General features: G+C 40.3%; 1 protein-coding gene across 2 annotated transcripts in view; it reads left to right on the top strand.

Annotated features, from left to right (window-relative positions):
• The window catches only part of cpne5b (copine Vb), a 185,029-nt gene that overhangs the window by 151,100 nt on the left and 9,788 nt on the right, over positions 1-24,141 (top strand). For both annotated transcript variants that reach the window (XM_033627403.2, XM_078166346.1), the window contains 8 exons: positions 4,234-4,275; positions 4,439-4,514; positions 6,507-6,560; positions 8,282-8,343; positions 12,110-12,156; positions 15,080-15,261; positions 15,535-15,662; positions 16,916-17,018. In XM_033627403.2, the coding sequence (XP_033483294.1) occupies positions 4,234-4,275; positions 4,439-4,514; positions 6,507-6,560; positions 8,282-8,343; positions 12,110-12,156; positions 15,080-15,261; positions 15,535-15,662; positions 16,916-17,018 (694 nt within the window). The remainder of the gene's footprint in view (positions 1-4,233; positions 4,276-4,438; positions 4,515-6,506; positions 6,561-8,281; positions 8,344-12,109; positions 12,157-15,079; positions 15,262-15,534; positions 15,663-16,915; positions 17,019-24,141) is intronic.

Raw genomic sequence — 24,141 nt, 5'->3', positions numbered from 1 at the left:
TTACGGAAGATGAGTCATGTTCATTAAAGATGCCTTAGAATAGTAGCTGAGGATATCTGCGGCAGATTAGTTTTGGAGTGTATATTGTTCTGAGAGTGTGAAGGGGCCACTCAAGAATCTGAGCACTGGAGTGCTTTGATGCAGCTCTCTGTTAGGATTTGGAATAGAAATAATGGAAAATGCTTTGAGCTGGTATGATGACAGCTTCCTGTTACTTTGCGTAACATGGCGTGCACTAAAACCACTTGCACTTAGCACTGCGCATGGATTGGTCAAGGGAAGGGATGTCTTACTTTATCTGTTTCTGCTGTATCTCTCTGCATCTCACTTGCCTCTTCCCTGTTAGAAGAGAAGAGAAGCATCATGTTTCCACTACCTGGGTGAACATTTTCTCTCTCACAGCCTTGAAGATAACCTCAAAAGAACAAACTGTCACCACAGAACGACAGGGGCCAGGTGGCAGAGAGGAAGTTGGGCTTATTTCAGGCATCTTTCAATTCCTCAGTGACAGGAAAAAGAGTCTCTGATGTGCTGCTTGCTTCTATTCTCTTTGGATCTGGGCTGGTGTCAGTACTTGTGTAAGACGAAATGGGGAGGAGAGGGGAGACACGGGGGTGAGATCAATGTGACTCAGGTGCCAAAAAAATATGTTTTTTTTCTCTGTAACGCTCTGCAGGGACATTGTTTCTGCTGCATTTGTGTAAAATGGCATCAGAGTGTCTTTTTTGTCATGTTCTTTTGAATGTTGGAAGTTAACATGTGCTGCAGTTTGGAAGTTACGGATTTTTTGGAGGGAGTGTTTTATACAAGTTGACTTTTTTTCTTGCAACGTGCAGCCAGCTGCTCAGCCTCGTTCTAAAGCTGGCAAGCATCCCAGTTTTAGAACAAAGTGACATCCGTTTTAATTGATTTTAGGGTTTCCTTGGCGCCATTTCAACACAATTACTTGAATGAAATGATATCAAAGTACTCAGTATAATGTTTAAAAATAGATACGTTTTTTGAGAGACCTAAAATTACTTAAGATCCACTGAATCACTCAGTCATCAACACACCAGAACAATTAACAAACTCAAACTAAATACATAAATAAACACCATCAATGTTTCTCTCTCCTTGTCGCGCTCAATAATGATGATGAGCCTTATTTATTTAGCACTGAAAACTCCAAGGCTCAAAGGACTGACATGAAACAGGAGTGCACACCTGTGGCCACTGTCTCCTGTCCTTGTTAATTGCAAAGCCTTAATGAGGCTAATGAAGGTATTGCTGAGCAGAGTGGTGATCTTTCCCCAGTGTGATGTGATGTGATGTATTCCCTAAATGCTCGGTTTCATGTTGGTATCATGGTTGAAAAAACGTCCCATAAGTACGGCTGCGTATCGTGTCAAAAACTACGACACCAGTACCAATACAGTACCCTTATTGTGATACAGATAGAGAAGGCTACTTCATTTGAAAGAATCCTTCTGCATGTTATGCTTTTATTTCTATCAGATGCCACAGGCTTGTAGCACAACCACACTTTAGAACAGGAGTGTTAGACATATGGCCCAGGGGCCACAACCGGCCCACTAGATACTAGAAACTTAATGTAAAATACTGCTTCAGAGGCTTTTCCACCCTGACCAGAATACAGATTAATACTTACTGTGGTCATATCTTAGTATATAATGACGAAAACTCTGTGTGTGTGTGTGTGTGTGTGTGTGTGTGTGTGTGTGTCTCTGTTCCACGTTTTTCTCCTCACTGTCTTGGTAAATCCATGTGAAATTTGGCACAGTGGTAGAGGATCATGGAAGGATGCGAATGAAGCAATATTACATTAATTGGCCAAAGGGGGGCGCTATAACAACCAACTGAAATTGCAAACTTTGAATGGGCATATCTCATACCCCGTATGTCGTAGAGACATGAAACAAATTTGCCTAAGAACCCATAACTTCTGGTTATACAGATTTTCCACCATTTTGAATTTTTTGAAAAACACTTAAAATCGATCTCTTCCTAGGAAGTTTGACCGATCTGCATGAAACTCGGTGAACATAATCTAGGGACCAATATCTAAAGTTCCCTCTTGGCAAAAGTTGGAAAACTTACTAAAACTGAGCTTCTATAAGGCAATGTATATTGCGGAGGGCGTGGCTCATCACATAAAGGTGTATAACATCTCAAGGGTTTCACCGATCACCACGCAACTTTGTAGGCATATGACCACACATAATCTGAGGGGACCCCTCCATTATTGACCCCATCAAACAAAATGGGGGCGCTAGTGAGCTAATTTCTTATCTAGGCCTAACCGCCATATCGATTTTTACTAAACTTGGTAGATATATAGAACAGGACGCCTCAAGGTGACTGGAGAAATTTAACTCTAATTGGCAACTGGGTGGCGCTATAACAACAGAAAAATGCTTAGAAATGGCTAAAATGTGACCGATCGCTGTGGCTCCCCCTGTGGCTGAATGTTTTTTTGTTTTCTAATTTTTGGTATGACTAAGTCATGGTATGGTATGCTGTACATAATCACGGAAACTGTCAGTGTGTCATTCTGTCAGTCAGTCATTCGGTCTGTCCCACATTTTTCTACTCACTGACGTGGTCAATCTACTGTACTTTCAATAAAGCAATCATTCTATCAAATTCAGAAAAACTCTGTCTGAATACATTGCTCTTCTTAATGGGTTCAGTTGACTATTTAATCTGCAATTTCCTATGACCTGTATCCCAAACACACACCATGTGAAACTGTACATGGGCAACTGTGCACTCAATGGGTATGGACTAGTTTAAAGATATTGAACATTGTGAAACATATTGTCAACAAGCAGCTGCAGTACAAAAGAATCTGTATCAGACCTCTATCTTAAAATAAAATTAGTGGAGCCCTGCTGCACAAAACTTCAGATTGTAAATGGTCTGTAAGGCAGGGGATGATTTAACCTGCTTCTTCAACAGCTTCTGCTTTAGTGGAAATTATGAAAAAGATGCACATGTAATGAAAGTGAGTAGCAGACTGACTGAATGTGGAAAAACTGAGACATACTGTTGAATTTGCACATATTTTTTGATGATACTGCAGGCTGTTCATCTGTTTTGTAAATGGATGAACATTTTCAGAATGTATGTCTTTAAACTAAAAAAAGCAATTATTATGCAATGGGTTCACTGGTCTGGCCCACCTGAGATCAAATTGCAGGTATTGTTAACTGGACTACCTAGTAGTGAGTTATTTCGGTCTATTTATTAAAGGTATCAAGTACCAAGTACCTTTCAATAGTGTGTAGGATTTGGGGGGATATACTGTCAGAAATGGAATATAATATAAACATGTTTTCTTTAGTCTAATAATCACCTTAAATAAGAATCGTTGTTACCTTGTTACCTTAGAATGAGACATTTATATTTACATGGGGAGCAGGTCCTCATCCGCAGAGTCCACCATGTTGCACCGCTATGTTTCTACAGTAGCCCAGAATGAGCAAACCAAATGCTAGCTCTAGAGAGGGCTGTTTGCATTTTTGCAATAGCCACCATAGTTAGCAGCTCCTACTTGACAAGCCTAACTGTGTTGGAAAAACACTGATTTGTAATGTGAAACTTTTTTTTATTCAGTGTTTTTTACCAATTTGAATCACCTGGTCTTGTTTTGCAGAAGACGAGACCTTTGCGGATAACGGTTTTGTTTGTAGCGCATCAACAAATGTCCTGGAGCATTTCAAAGGGGCTATGTTTTTACATCTGCATCTCTTTATCGTGCAAGCAAGCACATGGGCAACTCTACATCCTGCTGTAGTTTTCACACTATTCCGCTAACTGACAGATGGTGGCAGGAACGCGGCAACAAACGTAGCAATGTGCCAAGAAAGGAGGTGAAGACTACTAACAAGTAAAAACGGATGTAAACGACGTACAACAGAAAATGTTTTTTTTAAAAACCTGCTTTGCAAATGTTTTATGAGGAAGGAGATGCACTAACAATATTTGTTAGACCTCAAGGATATCCACAGCGTGGTTTGGTGAGAAACACTGAATGTAAACATGGTTTGATGCCAAAATAAGAGAACTTCTCTCTTCTGTGCCGAGCACAGAATAACAAGACAGCTTGGCAGCAGTAAACAATCCTTCAACTTGCACAGCAGACATCAGTTTCCACACTGACTAGTCTTGTGCGCAAGATCCTAAAACTCTAACCTGATTGTGTGCACGTCTGTTTTTGTTTTTCTCAAGAACGATCAAAGTGGAGGTGTACGATTGGGATAGAGATGGCAGGTGAGTGTGAATGCAATCTTCAATTATAAAATATCAGCAGCCAAGTTTAAGGTGACAGTTTTCAGAACTATTCACCCGAGGAACCAATCATTCCCTGTCCTGTTATTACCTGACATTTTTTTCTTACTCGCTGGTGTTTCTCTCCTTTCATCCCTTTTCCCAGCCATGACTTCATCGGGGATTTTACGACCAGCTACCGAGAGCTAGCTCGAGGGCAGAGTCAGTTCAATGTGTACGAGGTGAGTAATTCCAGTGTTTTCACAGTTCAACAACGTGTCTGTTGGCTCCTGAGATCTGGAATCCCTCTACGCTGGGCGTCTTAGATCCCATTTCTGACACGAGTGACATTTCTATCTCTGACATCACTGTTGCACTGTTTTCCATTACTCTAGCACATTCCTTTCCATCTTCTGCTCCTGCGGCAAGCCGATGCATTTATTCAAGAGCTACAAAAAAAACATGTCGAAAAAGTTATCCCATATATTCCTAATTCATTTCTTAAAGGGCATGTGTATGGCACAGTATTTGTGCATGTCTCCCCAGCCTTCCCCGAGCAGTTATATATCCAATTAAATATTTCTTCTGCCAAAGTTCTTCATTTGTTATTATTAGATTTATTTCGCCACTATAATCACCTGAATGCTGACACACATAGAAACGGAGCTATTAGCAGCAGCGTGAAACAGGATTAATAGGAAAACAATCCAGGGATTTAGAATTATGATAGCTATTTCTCAGCACTTCTCATGGGATAGCTTAATGTGTCCCTTTATAGCACACAATACAGCTCTGTATGCAAATTACAAATCCGACTCATTTTGCAGAATCCAAGGGCGATGCAGGGCCTGAAAATGACATGTGTGTGTCCTGTGTTTTGAAATCACTACTTGTTTCATCCAGAGCAGATTATATTATGTTAATTTATGTGGACATGTTTTTGTTGTAAGATTATAAGTATTAAGGCCACCATAAAACATTAACCCTTGTACAAAGAAATTGATTAATTAAAAAAAACTTTTGAAAGTCACTATCTGACCATAAAGGAGGACATGTCAGTACCTTCTGGCTTCTGTGGTTTGGTGGCCTCCAACTAAAGGACAAATACCTGTCTTTTGGATGTCAGCTCCATTATAAGCTACTCCTGATTCCCCTCCACCTCCCAGTGAGACTGAAAGGCCCTTTAGTTTTTGCATCAGCAGATTGTTCGGTGTGTCAGACAAATTGCCATCCCTCCATGTTAAATTAGGGGCTGTCACTTTCATGCCTCGCAGCCATAGAGGATCGAGGTAATGAGCTGAGACGTCTTTGGTCTCCGGATTGACATTTCTCTCTTGCTCTGGAGCCGGCAGAATACCGGTACAGTAAATGTTAAGTCTCGCTGCTAAAGCCTGTCGCATCCATCAGTTTCTTTGTAGTTTCAGATTTGTTTGAATTTCCAAACTTTCCCTGTATAATAGTGTCACTGAAGTGTATAAGATACTCAAGATAAGTGTTTTTAATTGATCTTACATAAGCTACACTCTCTACTTATACACATCAGGTTGCTTCATGCACACACATCCTTTCTCACCGTCCCTAATTTCCTCTCTTCACTTGGATGGACAAACTGCACAAATCTCATACTGCCCACATACACGCCTTCATTACATTTGTTGTAAAACTACAGGGTGTGAATGTGTGTAAAAGAAGGTGAGATAATGGAAATTCTATTTTAATGTGTGTAAAAATACATAGTTGCAAGCCAAATCCAGCAAAGAAGAAATTATATGTGAGTTTTATAATTATACGGTAGTAATGCAATATTTCGGTTGGATGGATTAAAGGTTGACTGATTTTTCGAAGTCTGAATAAAATGTTTACAGCTGAAGAGCCTAGCTTAAGAAAACAGATTTTTCTCACAGATTTTTTTTTTAAGACAGAATTTTTAAATTGTTTTCACACATGTCTGTTTTATTATTAGGTTGATTATGGGTAATGTAAGATTCCGTAACCAAATTTGGCTGTTTAAAGCAACAATTTAAATACCATATTTTTGCATTTTTTATAAAAAAAAAATATGTGGGCCTAGGTTTGTTATGTACATGTCTGTGATTATAATCTCCTTTATATGAAATAATGTTTCAAATATTGTCAATATTTTTACTTTAGAGCCATTATATTGATTCAAAGCAAGTTCTTTTTGACTAAATTATGGGCAATATATTTTTACTTGTACATTTTGTTTTTTTTAGGTGATTAATACCAAGAAGAAAATGAAGAAAAAGAAATATGTCAACTCTGGGACAGTGAGTATGACACCAGCAACAAACCAGGACTGGCACTGTGCCTCTTTTTTTTCTGCTTCACACACCTACTTCTCCTCTGTTAAATAATTCCCTCTTTAAGTATCACACAAGTGTTGGCTCCTTGGAAGACAATGCCAATCTGTGCTGTTGTGGAAAAAAAAATAGATTTCCTCATTAATTCTTGTATCACACACCAATTAATTAAGACATCTGGTAAAAAGAGAGAGAGAGAGAGAGAGAGAGAGAGAGAGAGAGAGAGCGCACCACTCCGCCCTTCCACACGCAAACATGGAAAGCCTAAGGCGGAGAGAGCATACCTCCTGGCCCTTTCATGTGCCTATATGGAAAGCCTAAGGCAGGGAGAGCAGCAGCAAAGACCCCTAGGAATAGACCATAGCCAGCATCAATGACAAACAGAAATGACATTGATAAGTCAGACACAACATGAAAAGGAGGAGCTGGGGTGGAGGCATGTTGCAAAGCGGCTTACAGAGGACGCAGCAACAGTAGGCAGGCCAGAGCAGTTTAAATAGGGCCCTGAATGAGATTCGCCAATTGATTGCATAGAAAGGAATCATGTGATCTATCAGCTGACTCCCTTTCATCAATCAGCTGATCCATCAGTTGATTGGCTGTTTGAGATCAGCTGATGTAGCTGGGATGTGAGCTGAGCTTGACATTGTGTCCTGCTCAATCTGTGTGTATTAGGGATGTTAACTGTCAACTGTTTTGACTGGTTACACATATCGGTCGGGGGATTAATTTTGCTACTCTTCAGTTTACTGCACTGCACATCACCCAGATCTGTTGGGAGATGGACAGCTGGCTAGCTGCGTTAACATGCGCAAACATAGCCAAGTGCCCATCCTCTGGTCTCTACTGGTCAGCCATCACTAGCCTTGGCCGCTAGCCTTAGCCTTAGCTAACTTAGCTCTCACCTAAACCAGTGCAGAGCAGCCAAGGCTAGCTCACCAGTGGAGACCAGTGAATGGGCAGTGGCTGCTATGTTTCTGTATGTGTATGTGGCTAGCAGGCTGTCTGTCAGCAAAGCCAACAGAAAATTTAAAGAAAGGCGAGACATTTCCATCGCAATACATTCAAATTTTACCACCTTTAAATGGATAGCGCTTTGAAATGCAGCACTAAAGCTCAAAATTAATGGAACCAAAAGGAAAGGCCTCTTGTATTTCACATCATTTTGCTTGTAATGTTAAATGGGTTTCAGGCCAACGTAAGCGAAATTAACCAAAACTGACATCCTCTAGTGTGTTTATGTGCATTGCCTGTACGCAAACACTGTGTCCATTATATACCATAGTGTATGGTGCTGTAGGTGGTTATGCAAGATGTACTTTGGGTAGTACTTGCAGTAGCCTACATAAGCAGGACAAAATGAAATATGAAGGCACTGAGTTTGAAGGACAGGATCTGAGAGATCAGAGTGGGCGACACCAACAACCAATTGAGACACCAATTTTCACACAACTTACCCAGCAGTGTGGGCATGTGCATGTAATGCATACAAATGGATCTCATCCTCTCTTCAAACTTGTCCTTTGGCAATGTAAATGAATCAGTTGTGAGAAACCAGCCGGCTCACATCTTTGACTGAAGTGTCAAGTGCTGAGCCACAACAAGATGTGGAGGTTTTTCTGTACTTAGGAGGAAAAGATCATTACCGTCATGTTTAATTAAATGTTTCTCCTTGTCTTTAATTCCAGGTGACCCTGCTCTCGTTCTCAGTGGAGTCAGAGTTCACATTCTTAGATTACATCAAAGGAGGGTGAGTGGGAAAGACTGTCTACATACTTAAAAAAAGCCCATGAAACTTCTTTACGTCCTTGTATGACTGCAACTCCTGTCGAAACAAACATGGTTAAACACAACACAGTGACATACTGAGTGATTTAATGTATTAGCCAATGGAAAATCAGTTAAAGAGAGAAATCGTTTTTGATTTGACAAAAAGAGGGCTAGTACTAATTAAAACAACTTTTAAATGTTATGTTCACATAACGTCACCATTTAAGGTTCATTTTTCCATCTAGGAAGTTGAGGTGTTCATTCCATGGGGCACTGAAGATCGCATCTATTTCCTAAAGCCTGCATTCATTGTTTGTTTGGTTTTTTTTTGGCCACTTGGGGGCAGCGTAACATGTTGTCAACATAACACTGATATATTTATACCTTAAAACCTAGGCCTTAAACAGGGGGTCCACGTACCCACAAGGGTGCTCAGAGTTAATGTGGGAGAGGGGGCAAATAAATGTTTGATAATTCAATTTTTAATTTACTTTTAATTTTTTTTCCTCAGAAATAAAACATATCTGAAATTACGCAATAACATGAATCCAACATATTACAGCAAAGATAAATTGGTCTATCCATCAAAAAAAGGCAAGGTGAACTAGTAAGCTAACATTAACGTACTGTTGAAACTTAATGGCCAATTAGCTGTATTATTATTCCAAGTGTATGGACACTCTTGTGAGACACAGTGAATTGTAATGTAACTTTTCGTGCAAGAGACTGACACACCGTCCACCTCAGTAACCACTGGCGAAAGTGCAGAGGGTGAGGCTAATGCACCGAGCCAAAGTGCTGCCAGCTCAGCAGCTAGGCAAACATGAGCTATTTAAGACATGAAAATATTCAGAGAATTATCTCAAGTGCAACTGTATACCGTATGTAGTTGGGGGTCTTTGCTCCATCTTTCTTTAAGCAAAAGGGTCATTGGCCTGAAAAGCATTAAAGGCTCCTGCTTTAAAAAGTTGTTATGGCTAACATGTTCAAAAGACACTGAGCATATTAGTATTGGAGTCATGTCTGTCCACTTGGCAAATTTAAGTCCAGCTTTCCCTCTCCTTTTGGCTCAGTTTTGCTCTCTACCAACTCCCAGGAAATATATCTGGTTCTTTGGCTGTTAAATGTTCACCAGGTAGTTACTGAGTTGGCTGCGTGCCATTTGGTGTGAAGCAGGTAGCACACACTGGCTTTATCACAGCTTTTACTGGACAAAAAAAAAAGCTTTTGCTGGGATGTTCGCTAACGTAAGAGGTGAGGCTGAAATAAAAGTATTATTACAGGCCGTAAAACCTAAACAATGAGCTGAGCATGCTAAAACGCAAAGTTCAGTGATAATTATCCATGGGTCTGTCATTACATAGCGTGTCCCTTTTCACATTAGTCACATCGTCATTTGAGCAATTTTTAAAATGAAAATTTTATTTTATGTGAAAAGACAAATCTGACCACATATTATTAGCAATAATAGCTAAAGCAGCAGTACTGAAATAAGAATGAAGTTTTTTTGTTTTTTTTTTAAAGATCTTGTAAAGGAGTAATGACACATGAAAATTATTATAGAGAGTCATCTTGATGATAAATTACTTATAATGAGAAGTATAATATATCTGTAGAGTCTTCATTAAAATTGTAATAAAATGCATATATTTCAATGCCCTTATCTTTCATATAGTGGCACCTAAACTACCTAACTTTGTTAATCAGATTAATAAATTCACAGTAGGTCCTGTCTGTTGTATTCAAGTGCCAAATATATTTTAAATAAGCTAGCCAAGGCCAAACCGATTTCACAGTGGGTACCAGCCCTTCGACCTCAATTTAGCTTTAGAGCTGGAGGTTGACATGTGAATATCAAGTATGTCTCAGGTGAAGTGTGCCTTTCAGGCAGGTTGGGGCTGCGCTTTGATCTCTACTGTCCCATCACAGCGGGTAGGCTGTCACGGTCTTTATGGGCTGTGGCAGAGCTGACAAGTGTGACAGATTCCACTGACAGTTCCTGGCTTTGGCTGATCTATGATACAATAAACTTAAGGTTTAGTGGCCTCACTTCAAAAATATCACCCCCATCAGTCTGCCCCCTAACATTACTCTGGTACTTACTGAATGACACGTTAGAGAGTTGGTTCTTGCAAATGTGGACCTCTTTAGAAAGAGGATGAAAGTTAGGAAAGTGTGTCACTTAAACTGTCCCAGCTCTTGAAAAATGGAGAAGCAGCACTTGTAAAAATCTTTCTACATCAGTTGTTGAAGCATTTTTCTGTAATATTTGGTGTTACACCTTTCATCACAATGTGGAGTGAACCCAGGCAGCTTTTATGTCTTATTTGACAACCACTCTAATCATAAAGGACAAGAATAATTTGGCTATTTAAATAAAGTGTAGACTGAGGTGAAATTAAATGTCGTCAGACTATTGATTTTGCCCCTCTTTTCAAGTGAGTAGCGCTGGGACATCTCAGTACCAAGGAATGAGAGCACATAATATGCTTGGACTATAATGATAGAGGTCATATCTCTTGGCTGATTATGGTTCAGTGCACTCATATCAGGTTAATAATTTGAACAACATTAGCGTTTACCATCGTAGAATCTGAATTAGGATGAGGTAGTGTTGTAAGAGAGAAAAACTAGAAGAAGAAAAGCTGTGTGTGATAGTTGGTGTAAAGACATGTTGGTAAAAAAAAAAAAAAATACAGCGAAGTTGATATTTTGCCCACAGGGAAAAAGTAAAATAACTGTAGCTGCATTGTAGTTGTGTTAGAAAGGAGAGGGAATAAGGAACAAAATGAGATGGTAGGAAAGACAGAACAGACAAGACTGCAGTGTCATTTGAAGTGTCAAGGAGGCTCATTTTACAAGGGTTCAGCAGAGTGACAAGAGTCTGCAAAAGATGTCTGGGCTAAATGTCAGTATTTTAAAAAAAAAAAAAAAAAAAGCTCAAAGGCCCACACACACTCAAACACACACACACATACATAGAATGGACGGGAAATCCACACCTAAAACCTGTATTTTCAACTGGGAAGAAGAACCACAGTCGAAGGTGCAGATGTACACTATGCATACCTGCCATCCGATGCATAGCAACACATTCACGACTTGATACAATCAAGTTTAATTAATGCTAAGGTTGGCGAGGTCAGGCTGTGGCATATTCTCTGTCCCCACCCCAAACTGAAAGGTTAATGTGAATCTTTAACGCATTCACTTTATTATCATTCTTTCGCCTCACTCCCTGGTGGCTCTCGTAGATAATGAGAGGCTGTCATTCTGGCCCCCAGAGGCCTCGTCTCATTGTCGTAAATTAGCAAGAAGAGACGAGTGCCTCATCAGCAGGGAAAATTGGATTATGATTTGCTCTTAAGTGCTCCATCAATTGCTTGTTACCCAGCTAAGCGTCTCAAGGGCTCCTCCGCACCTCCTGCTACGCCTTCTCACCGAGGTGAGAGTCAGACAGATATGTGTCTTAATGCAGAGGAAAACTAAAAAAACTAACGGCAATGTTGATCCCTTTGTAGCAGTATCATCATAAAAAATAATTGCCATGTTTTGTGTAGGATGTTCCTTCGTTTTAGATATCTTTTCTCTTATCAGACAATGTGTGTGTATGTGTGTGTGTATGTGTCTGTGTGTGACTGGGTGCGAGAGCACTGGAATTTAATGTGGCCTGGCTTGTTGTTATTGCTGCCGAGTCTCTGTCGTTGATATTTTCCCCCATGTCCTCCTCTCCATCCTCCTTCCAGGACGCAGATCAATTTCACTGTGGCCATCGATTTCACAGCATCTAATGGTGAGTGATACTAACGGCAAAGTGTGTGTGTGGAGGGGCGAGCAAGAATAGATAGCAGTGCTCTTTGACTGTGGCATGTCCGATTTCAGAATCAATCAAACAGACAGACAAGCAGACGGTGTGGGTGCCCATACTGTACACACATTGTCACTGTAAGTGATAGCCTTTCCTGGATATCTTGTCCTCCTAAATGCTCTGTCAATACACGCTAAATAAAGGCTACAGCAGGTATTTTGGCGAAAAATAAAATTAAGCAAATGGGGTAAAAACCCTCAGCGTGACATGAAAAGACTACACTTAAGTCTAATTACACTACTTATGCCATTAATAATGCCTGAACACAACGCTCCAAAAGATGTATCCGCAAGGAAGAGCTCTTCAGTGTGAATCACAGTTATTAGAGGAAAATTTTAATTTACCATTTCGTAATTGATTGTTGCTAAACCCATCCCCGGAACAGCAATAATAACAGCTTAGCAACCGTAACTATGCATAGCAGGTCCGTCAAGCTTTGGATTATTCCACAGGTCTGTGATAAGAGGAAAACGTAGGTACTTAAAAAATGAACACAACACTTTTGTTTTTGCTCTCATTTGTCACAGGTTTAAAGAAAAGGATCTTTTAGACTTTTTTTATGCACACAAAAGACTTATTTCTCTTAAATTTGGTCACAAATTTGGAAAAATCTGTCATTGAGCACTTCTTTTTCCATCGACCTGACAGGTGTGGCATGCATATTAAGATGCTCATTAAACAGCATCATTACGACACAGGTGAGCCTTGGGATGGTCCCAATAAATAACTGATTAACTGAAAATAGCCAAATGTTCATTTCACGAATGTAAGCCATTTCTAATGTCGTGTCTGTCAATTTGGCAGTACACCCAACCAGTCAACCAAGTGTAGCCACACCAGCTCAGGATCTCCATATCTAGCTTCATCTAGTCAGAGACCAGTGACCTGAACAGTTGATGCAATAGTTGTTTTGCACAACTAAACAATTTCTGTACAAACCATCAGAAACTGTCTCAGAGAAGCTCATCTGCATGCTCGTCATCCTCACCAGGGCCTTGACCTGACAGTAGTTCGTCATCATAGCCAACCTGAGTGGGCACCTGCTCACCTATAATGTTGTCTGGCACTTTGGAGAAGTGTTCTCTTCTCAGATTAACTTTGGTTTACACAGTACCGGGCAGATGGCAGATGCTGTGCCTGGAATTGTGAGGGCGAACAGTTTGCTATTGTCAGTGCTGTGAACAGAGTGCCACAGGTTGGCAGTGGGTCTATGCTATGGGCTGACAAAAGCTACGAAAAATGAACACAGGTGGATTTTATTGATGGCAGTTTGAGTGCACAGAAAGTGACCTAATCCTGAGACCCGCCGCCATGACTTCATGTTGCAGCATGATAATGCACAGCCACATGTTGCAAAGATCTGTACACAATTCTCGGAAGCTGAAAACATCCCAGTTGTTGCATGGCCTGCGTACTAACCAGACATGTCACACATTGAGCATGTTTAGGATGCTCTGGTACGACAGCATGTTCCAATTCCTGTCAATATCCAGAAACTTCACACAGCCATTGAAGAAGAAAGTTGAGCCAACATTCCACTTTATGTGAAGGGGATGTGTCGCATTGTGTGAGGCCATTGGTGTCACACCAGATACTGACTGATTCTTTGGACATTTCTGTAGTCCCAGTCATGTCAAATCCCAATAAATGTCTGTTTACAAGATAAACCTGCACATTTAAGAGTGGCCTTTTATTGACCATCCCAAGGCACACCTGTATAGTAATGATGCGATCAAATCAGCATCTTGATATGCCACACCTGTCAGGTGAATAGATTATCTTGGGAAAGGAAAAGTGCTTGCTAACACCGATTTCAACAAATCTGCAACAAAAATTTTGGAGGAATACATCTACTAAGTTCATTAAAAAAGTCTTAGATCTTTAACTTTAACTTGTAAAAAATGGGAGCCAAAAGAAAAGTGTTGCATTTAATTTTTGTTATTGTAAACAGGGTTTCTCAGAGTGCTGCTGCTGCCAGTGTTTCATACTGTATGTTATATATTACAAAGCAGGACAGAAGTTTGCACAAATGTAGGCGTAAGATTGTCACAAGTAGCAGATATTAATTTACATAACTACATATTCACAGCTTCTGGTGCGGACAGGGAGTTGAAACACAAAATGAAAGAGTTGGAGCACTGCATTGTTGCTGAAACGCCTAAGGTCAACAAACTATCAGTGCTGTGGAGGAAAAGAAATCTTGACAGGCTTAGCAACAGTAACTAAGGGGGGTGGGGCTTGGCAAGCACTCCAAACTGTTGATTTCCAGCCATAATGTTGGTCAAGGTGACATATAATTTCTTGTTACACTCTGGACTCACTTGTGTTGCATCTTGTGAGCCCTCAGCAGGATTTCTGCTATCAGACAGCAGGTGCAACTCATCAGAAGCTGAGCACCTGAGCACATGTCACCTACAACCTCACTGAGTGCAATATTTTCTAAAATACAACTCAGAATGTCCCAGCTGGTTGTTAACACTAAATGACTTCATGGTGTGTTATTTCAGAGTGGATATTCGAGAAGGTCACAGTTATTGACAAGCTTTTTTTTAAAACGCTCCATTAATTAATGGAAGTATTCCATTCTCACGGTGGCTTTCCTCCCACTGTTTGTTAATGGACTGGCCTTGATTGTGTCACAAACTTCTGAATTTAAACTTTTGATTCATCATCTCTGAGGGCGGAATATGTCTGACAGGGTTGATGTTAATTGTGATCCATGGCTGCAGCAAACAAAATTGTTTTTTATGTCATGTCATTGCACAAAAACAGCACCTTGCATTTTAGAAGTGACATCTTTGTCCCTCATTACCCACAATGACCTCGAGTTTGATTGATTGGGCGACAGGTAACCCCTCCCAGTCCACCTCGCTGCACTACATGAACCCCTACCAGCTCAACGCCTACGCCATGGCCCTGAAGGCTGTCGGGGAGATCATTCAGGACTACGACAGTGACAAGATGTTCCCCGCTTTGGGCTTTGGAGCCAAACTGCCCCCTGATGGACGGGTGTCACATGAGTTTCCACTGGTGAAGTCTCCTTATTTCACCTCTGATTAAGCAGTTCAATAGATTTTTATCAAGGCTATTTCATGCTTTTTATCACCAACTTCCTACATCATACCACTGAATCGTCTTTCTAACTTACTGTGTTCATTCTAATTTATGGAATGAGTGCATGACCCGGTAACAGGAAACAACTAAATCACATCTAATGTGCATTGAAAAAAAAAAAAATTTCTGTTTGATAAATGCATTCATCAAGTCCTTGAAATTGATTTTCACCCTTTCTCTCCTTTTAAGAATGGAAACATGGAAAATCCATACTGCAATGGTATTGAGGGCATCTTAGAGGCATACCACCAGAGCCTGAAGACAGTGCAGCTGTACGGGCCGACAAATTTCGCTCCTGTGGTGAACCATGTTGCCAGGTGAGAGAGCAATGCATCTGGTGAATTGCTTTTGCTCCTATTAAAGTGGCAAAGCAACAATGACAAGACTGCACAAGTCTATCACTCCCTTCCATTTGTCACGTTTACTATTATACCAACAGCAAGAGTCCTGCAAAGTCTATTTTCACCCGTGCTTTCATGAATATGAATTGGTCTAAAGCAGGACCAAGCAATTTCAAAATGCAAGTTTGGATTTTATATGGTGATGGTTTGGACTTTGTCATTTTTGTTCCATTTTCACATTTTTACATTATTCATTTTTCTATTCAAATACCAAAAACACAGTTATAAGCAGAGAGCAGGAGACATTGTTTAATACTTTTCCAACAGACCTGCTGAAAATTGATCTGTTTATGATCAACAATTCAGAAATATTTAGTCTTTTGTGCCACAGCGTTCACAAACAGATTATCAAGATTATGATTTTCTATAAGAATCCAATTATCAAAATAACATCACCATTTTCGACTGCTGGCCTTAGTTGACTTTGATTTCCTGCGTCTGTCCTGCCAGACTCCACAAACAGGATGCAACATGCTTGAAAATGAATTTAGATTAGCTGACAGCTATCACAGTGGCGGCTTCAGCTGATGGAACAAATGGACCTGTGGCCATTAACATATACTGGCATATCACATATCATAACACTATGCAAACTGTGACATGATCTGAGTGGATTCTTGTGTCCCCAACACCCACCTCCACCTCTCGCTGTCATCGCTACCCTCACTATCTCATTCGTTGAGCCATATCCAAACAATTCTCCATCTGATAACGCCAGCGCTCTGCTGTAATTAAAAATGTCATTCTGATAAAAAATGGAGTCTCGCTTTTAACACTGCAGCAGGGAGCCATACTGTAGCTGCAAGAATGCACAGCCAGTAAGGGTATTTAGTGTTTCAATAGGTGAACTCAAGTAGGGAGATATTTTACACAAAGGTGTTAATCTGTGAATCAAACACAGTGAGCCGGCTTTGTTTCAAACCTGATTGTTTGGGCTGATTAACCTATTTGTGAGGCATTTTAATGAGTGTTAACTGAAGTACAGAAAAAACAAAGAACATTTTTATTGAATTTGCCTGTGGTGAGAGCGCATGATAAGACATGTATTGTCATGGATTTATTTTCTACATCAGTGTTTCGATTAGTCTGTCAATAAATCCCAAGGCAGATTTGTTCTTGTATTAAAGAGATTATACAGCTTATTTCTGTGTGTGTGTGTGTGTGTGTAGGTATGCAGCTGCGGTGCAGGACGGCTCTCAGTACTTCGTGCTCCTCATCATCACAGATGGCGTCATCTCTGACATGGCCCAGACCAAAGAAGCCATTGTGAATGTAAGAACGGGAAAGGGGGGAGACACAGTGCTTTACTGCACTATATGGGTTAAGACTAGATATGCAAAGTTTCATCTGGTATGAACTTAAAGGAAGTACGTTTGAAGTGAAAGATGAATTGACATTTTGAGATAAATGCTCATTTGATACCACTCTCAAATCTGTAAAATAAATATGAAACTACAGACCGTTGGCTTAGCTTAGCATAAACACTGACACAGGAAAAAACAGCTAGCTCACCTCTGTCCAAAGGTAACACCTCTGCTGGTTGCCTGGCAACCAAACAGGTTGTCATACCAGGTTGTCAAATATTGAAATATTTGGTGTCTCTATGAGACGCACCCTTTAATGTTGGTGAAGCTGCCTCCTGGGTTTTCAGACAGTCACATTTAGATTAAGGCAACACAACTACTTGGTTAAGTTAGAAAACAGCGTATTTTGGGTTAACATAAATATGTAATTTTTTTTTCAGGTAATTGATTAATTAAAAGTGAATTAAAAGTCAAGAAATGGTAAAAAATGCCAACTGCACTTTACTACAGTTAGGTGACATATTAATTAGGTTAGTTTTGTTAGATGATCAGTCCACCACCAAAAGACAATCATTTTACAATGATATACACATAAACACACACCATGTGAAACTGTACATAGGCAACTGTGCACTCAATGGGTATGGACTAGTTATTATTAATCAATTCATTTTTCAGTTAGAGTATGTGGATGCTGCATAGTTGTTAAGCTTTCTCTCTCGCAGACAAAAACATGAATCCCAGATGTTCATTGTAGTTGTCATTCTGATTCAAACAAAGCAGGAGGCACGTGACAGTAGCAGTTGTTCTGCAATCTGTAAAGCAAAAGGAAGTGGCATAATGGCTTCACATAACTGACATTTTCTTCTGTTACTTCAAGATAAGTACATAAACTAATGATTTACCTGACAGCCATACCAAAGTAGCTCAACACATGATTGTGTTCTTGCTGTGAATAAGTCCTTTGTCCTTAAGGTACAAATGTGTTCCCTTTCTTACAAAAAAGTAGTCAACATATTTATAAGACACCACACTTGAAATGATGTACCTGCCTCTGTCAATAAAAAACACATCATTGTGCTTTATTCCTCTGAGCTTTCCCCAAAACCTGCCCTAAATCTTTTTTTCCTCCCAGCTTTAAATAGTAGTTGGCTGGCTTCCTTTCCTCTTCCTCGGCCTCTTCCTCTTTTCTCCACCGCCTCCTCCTCCTCCTCCTCAGCCCGCCGCAGGCACAGAACACCCAGCAGACTGGATTTAAAGGGAATTTGCGACTGTTAGTCAAAACATTAGAACAGCCACACCTTCCTTTTAAGATCTTGCCTGCTGCTCTATCTCACTGCCTCCACTCTGACTGATGCTTCCACCGCTTTCCCTTTAACTCTCCACGGATCCTGGGCGAGGGAGGACACGCTGCTGAGGTTATACTTATTCATGCTGGAAGGTATTTTCAAGAAAGAGTGAGAGGAAGTGAGAGGTGCCCTGAATGTCCACTCCTCCTCTCTGTATGTTGAGTGGTAACATCTGGAGTGGATATGCATCTGTGCATGCAGGTGTTTCTCTGTGATTTGGTTGATGTTTGCTCATGTGTCCGCCATGTTTTCAGTAATATAGACCCATGTGGTGGAACAAAAGGGGGTTTATCAGTCACAACAGAAGCTGCCACAGTACAGAAACACACCTGTCAATCACTCAGCATCCCCCTCCTCTGCTCACGGCTCGGCTCCCTCTGCTGCCTCATTCTCTTCCTCTCTCTGTAGCCCTCGCTCACAAATACAAAGACTTGTGTTGTCTCTCTCCATCTTTTACCCTCTCGGAGATCTAAATCTCTTCATCTTCTTCTGTCACCACATTCAGTCTGTGACAGAATCCTCTGCTGCCTTTGATTTCTTTCTTTTCACATCTCCTTGTTATCTGTCAGTGCTGTGCGCTTCATCTCTTTATCAGTGCCAGGGCCCACCAAAAGTACTTCACTTCACAACCATTTCACCCCCGTTCATTTGATGCCGAACTTTTTTTGTGTAAGAGGTAACAGGACACCAGGTGATGTGAAACCGAGAAAATTAAAACATTTCTATATAAACAGAACAGCAGCAAGTACTGTACAGACCTCCAAGGCCATTCTTAATGCCGCATTTGCATTTTTTTCACAGAACCAAATGATCGCGGCATCACTGCGCTCCAGTGTGTCATGTTAGACAAAATACCAGCATTGTGGAATCAAAAGAGGCGTTGCGGGTGTGATGTTTAACACAACAGCGTCAGCCTCTAGTGTGACATATAACACATGCAACATCGAGGCTAAGGAGTCTCCGGACTTTCCTAATTTGCAAACATTTTTGGCCACTATTCTTCCTCTTTGAGTTAGCTGCTAACTGCTATCAGCTACATTTTTAAATTACAGTTGATTGTGTGCATAACACATCATCAAAACATCACACCCTTGCTGCCCATGACTCTATCAGAATAACATCTTGAAATTCCCACCTTGAAGAGGCAGTGTAAAAGCGACTCATGACTCAAGACAGGCTCCACAGCCCTTTGCTCTGTATAAACTATTCAGTGTGCAGGATCCAAGGTCCAGTGGTAACAGTTCGTAGGTATGCCATGATCCTGTCATGATTCTACATTTTCAATTTCCTCAAAGTAATAAACTTGGGCATATAATACAATAATTTCCCATTTGCCAAGCCCTGCCCACTTAGTTATTGTTGCTATACCTGTCAAGCTTTCCATTCTTGCACAATACACATGTAGTTTACATTTACATGGTGGCAGATTTAGCACTGAATTTCTTTTGTTATTTTTGAAACAGTCACTGATTTCAGACAGCGGTAGACAAAAGCAGCTTCTCATTTACAACTGCCAACCTGAATTGAAATGACAACTGTCTGCAGATTTAATCAATTGTCAGCAGCTGGCTAATTAAGCTAACATTAGCTCTATAAGTTAGCTGCAAAATCCTTCTTCGACTGAGTCTTAAATGTTTCTAGTCACATTTTGCTTCTGTTTTTGGAGACAGACAAAATTTTATAACTATGAGCACCAGTGTGACTTGCAGATATACCCCCTATTTTATATTCTCATCATTGTATATCATTTCAAATAGGAATAAGCGAGTATACCATTATCTCCATCTGTGACTGTGTTTACCCAACTAAATTATCTGTATCTAAACTTGGAATGGGCGGGGCTTAGACTATGAACAGGTGGGATTTAAATGTGAAGTGGGTGGAGTCTAATCGTAACTTGTAGTTTTTAACCTGAAATTGATATGGGTTGACCAGAAGTTGTTATATTTATTGTTCATTAGAAAACTATTCGCAAAACAGATTCATAATTAAGCTTCAGGTCATTTTTGATGAAAAGAGTAAGACATTGAACATAGTTACCCAGACGAGAATTTTCCTTCATCACGAGTACAGATATTGACACATTTTACTCATATCATATTTGGACACTTCCACATTTAGGCACCTTGAAATGCTGCATCTAAATAGTATAAACATGGGTAAGTCGAGGTGTGTTCCCAGCAACACCAGCAAACATCAGAGCTAAGTAGCTTTGGGTTTGTAACTTTTTCCTTTAAATAAAACAGAACATTGTAATTTCTGTAAATTTTCTATTTACTACCAAAGCACGTATCAGTGATACAGTTCAGATTCAGATTTTTTATTGTCATTATACAAATCTACAATGAAATTCAGGTGCGCTCAGGGACGGGACTCGTATATAAAAGTAAATAATAAATAGTAATAAAATAGTAATAAAAATGAACAAATATATGCCTCCATTCCCCTCATATGCTACACATTTGTAGATATACTCCATACACTCATTGCCAATGTTTGCAGTTAAAATGGGATAAAAAAAAAAGTGCTCATGCATATTATTGCACATAAAATAAGTTATTGCACTGAAGAAAAAGAACTGTAATGTGTTTTAGTGAGTTTGCTTCAGTTCAAAGTTCAGTATGGTAATGGCTTTGGGGTAGACACTGGATCTTGTGGTGTGTGTTTTGATGGACCTGTCATGTTTTATGGAAGGCAACAGTTCAAACAGGTGATGAGAAGGATGGAAGGGGTCTTTCAGGGTTTTATGTAGTTTCTGCAAGAGGTGAAGATGTCATCCAGGGCAGGTAGCTGTTGTTTGATGTTCTGTGCAGTTTTTATGATTCTCTGCAGAGGCTTTTTATCTGCTGCAGAGTAGCTACCACACCACACAAGGATGCCATACGTGGGGAAACTCTCAATGGAGCAGTGGTAGAATGACACCAGAAGCTGTTGTGACAGGTTTACCTTCCTGAGCGTCCTCAGGAAGTGTAGCTGCTTTTGTGCCTTCTTGACTAGCGCCCTGGTGTTTGTTGTCCATGAGAGGTCCTCTGAAATGTGTATGCCAAGGAATTTAAAAGTAAACCACCAGTAAACTAACAAAAGAGCACTAATGCATAGAGCACTGAGCCACTGCATGTACATGCGCTACCATCTTCCTCATCATTCCTAGTTAAGATGGAAAAAATGATTGTGTTGCATTGCATGTAGATTTAAGTAGTGCTCCTAAATTTTATGTTGGTGCTCCTAAAATTCTCAGTAGGGCCGCAGTAGCCACAGTGCTACTGGTGGAAAAAGTTAGTCTGGAGCAGCAGTGCTGTAAAAGGAAATTTTACAGCATTGCTTGATAGCTACATGATACTGTGCAAAGTTACTGAAGCTAAAGTTGCATTAATTACAGAGGAGCTGCGTTTAAAACAGTGGCCACATCTTTTCACATACTACATTACTGTCTTTCACAGACATTTGCCAAAATGAACAAGGTTAGGCTTCCCTAATGCAGGGCCCTCTGGACATGTGTGTGCCGAAATACAGTACCTTAATTGTCAATTTCTGTTTAATGAAGGTTGTTAACTCCACCAAAATGTTTTTTCTTCTATTTCATCCCGTTAATTAGCAGCATATCTAAGATCGTCTGCTCTATAAACAACAATTGAAAGAACTGTGCTGCCTTGGCAGAGGTATGTGCTCTCCAATGCATGAATGTAATTAAACTTATTCAAGATTAAAGTTATTGAAGTACAGTTATTAAAGCAGCACAAGTAAAGAAACCCACAATTTTAGATTATCATGGGCAAATTCAATGTGCGCCTGAATAGTGAAGTGTGTGATAGCATTAACAAGTGTTCTGAAACATTAAAAGCTCTTATTTTCATTAAATCCTTCACAGTGTTCCCACACATTTTTTAAACATCAAAATTAGGGACTTTTCAATGACTTCCCAGGCCCATTTCCATTAAACTGAAGGCCCCAACATGGCATAGTTTGAGACTTGCAACAAGGTTAATTACTGTTAAAACACTGGAAATTTTTGTATGAGGACTAGCAGGCTTTATAAAAGCTCACATACAACAATTAAAAACAGCAAGAGGCTTTAGTGTGTGAACACTTGTGCTGTGTTACAGTGATGATGGACTATGTGATCTCTTTAACACGCAGCAAAGTAATGTTGTGCATGTTGAGCGATAGAGATGGAGGATTTCTATTATTGCACAAAATATGCAAATTCAAGCACTTTAATGACCCGTGCCTATTCATGTGATCAAAAACTTTGAAATCCATTAACATTTTCTCAAATTCAGAAACTTTCACAGACCTGTAGGAGCCCTGCCTTTATGTTCTTTCCAACAAAGACTGTCAACATGTGAAGGACAGAGGACTGTTCATGACAGTAGCTGATTATTTCTGACATTCTATTCTACAACTGGTTGTGCTACTCTCCATGCTACTTCCTATCTGCATTCAGCTGGTTTTTAAGTGTCCTCAATCTGCTGCCTTAAGCTTTTCTCTGAGCTGAGCTCTGAGACAGCCAATGAGAGATGGTCCAGTGACTCAGGTGACCCCTGTGCTGGCAGGACAGTCACCTCTCCAACCCTATGTCCATAAACCTGTCCGTGCGTGCATGTGTGTGGCTGCATATGTGAGAGCACACACCCATCAAAGCGTGCACATGCATGACATTTGGGCTTAAGCAGCACATGAAGTAGTGAGCTGTCGGGGTAATGAGTGTTGATTGACGCTTTGTTTTGTTGTCTCATTAGACTGGTTCTCCACTGCCAGTCACAGTGACAGGAGAATGGCAAAAGTGGGGCACGGTGGATTGCCAGGTTATTTTTGGTGGCGTTTGATGTGTGTGTATGTATCCGCGAGTGTGAGTGTTTGTGTGTGCATGTGAGTGGGCGGACAGGCACTGACAGGAGTTGTGTTGAACACTGATAATCGCGCTGATGTGCTTCGACTAAGGTGGTGTCGACAGAAACTGCTCTCACCCCCGTGGCAAAAGAGGTTGCCTGATTGCCACGGCGCATTTGTCTCGTGCCAGAGATAAAACCACACTTGTTAGAGCTGCTTTGTGAAAATATGTGGCCGTGGAAAAAAAAACTCATAATAGCAGCTTTTGTGTTGAGCATTTATGTTGCCATCTAACTGGAAATTACAGCAGACGATAACATGACCTGTCATAGCTGTGACTCAAGCACTTGTTACTTTAGTTGCATTTAATACAAGTCAGTTGATCTAAGCTTTAAATTTTTGTTTTGGGTCACTCAAGCTTGTTTAGCCTTTTTTTTTTAAAGTATATTGATTCATGATATTAATAAAAACAAATATGTAACTTACTGTGCTTAGACGTCAATCTTACTATAAAATGACGAAAACTCTGTGGGTGTGTCTGTTTGTGTGTCTGTTCCACGTTTTTGTCCTCACTGACTTGGTCAATCCATGTGAAATTTGGCACAGTGGTAGAGGGTCATGGGAGGATGCGAATGAAGCAATATTACATCAATTGGCCAAAGGGGGGCGCTATAACAACCAATTGAAATTTTTGAATGGGCATATCTCATGCCCCGTATGTCGTAGAGACATGAAACTTAGCACAGAGATGCCTCTCCTCATGAGGAACAAATTTGCCTCAAGAACCCATAACCTCCGGTTAGCTATATAGATTTTCCACCATTTTGAATTTTTTGAAAAACACTTAAAATTGATCTCTTCTTAGGAAGTTTGACCCATCTGCATGAAACTCGGTGAACATAATCTAGGGAC

Source organism: Epinephelus lanceolatus, chromosome 1, assembly GCF_041903045.1.
Source record: "Epinephelus lanceolatus isolate andai-2023 chromosome 1, ASM4190304v1, whole genome shotgun sequence".
In the NCBI taxonomy this organism is placed as follows: domain Eukaryota; kingdom Metazoa; phylum Chordata; class Actinopteri; order Perciformes; family Serranidae; genus Epinephelus; species Epinephelus lanceolatus.
The sequence above is the reverse complement of the archived record's forward strand: the minus strand, read 5'-3'. Positions and strand labels throughout refer to the sequence as shown.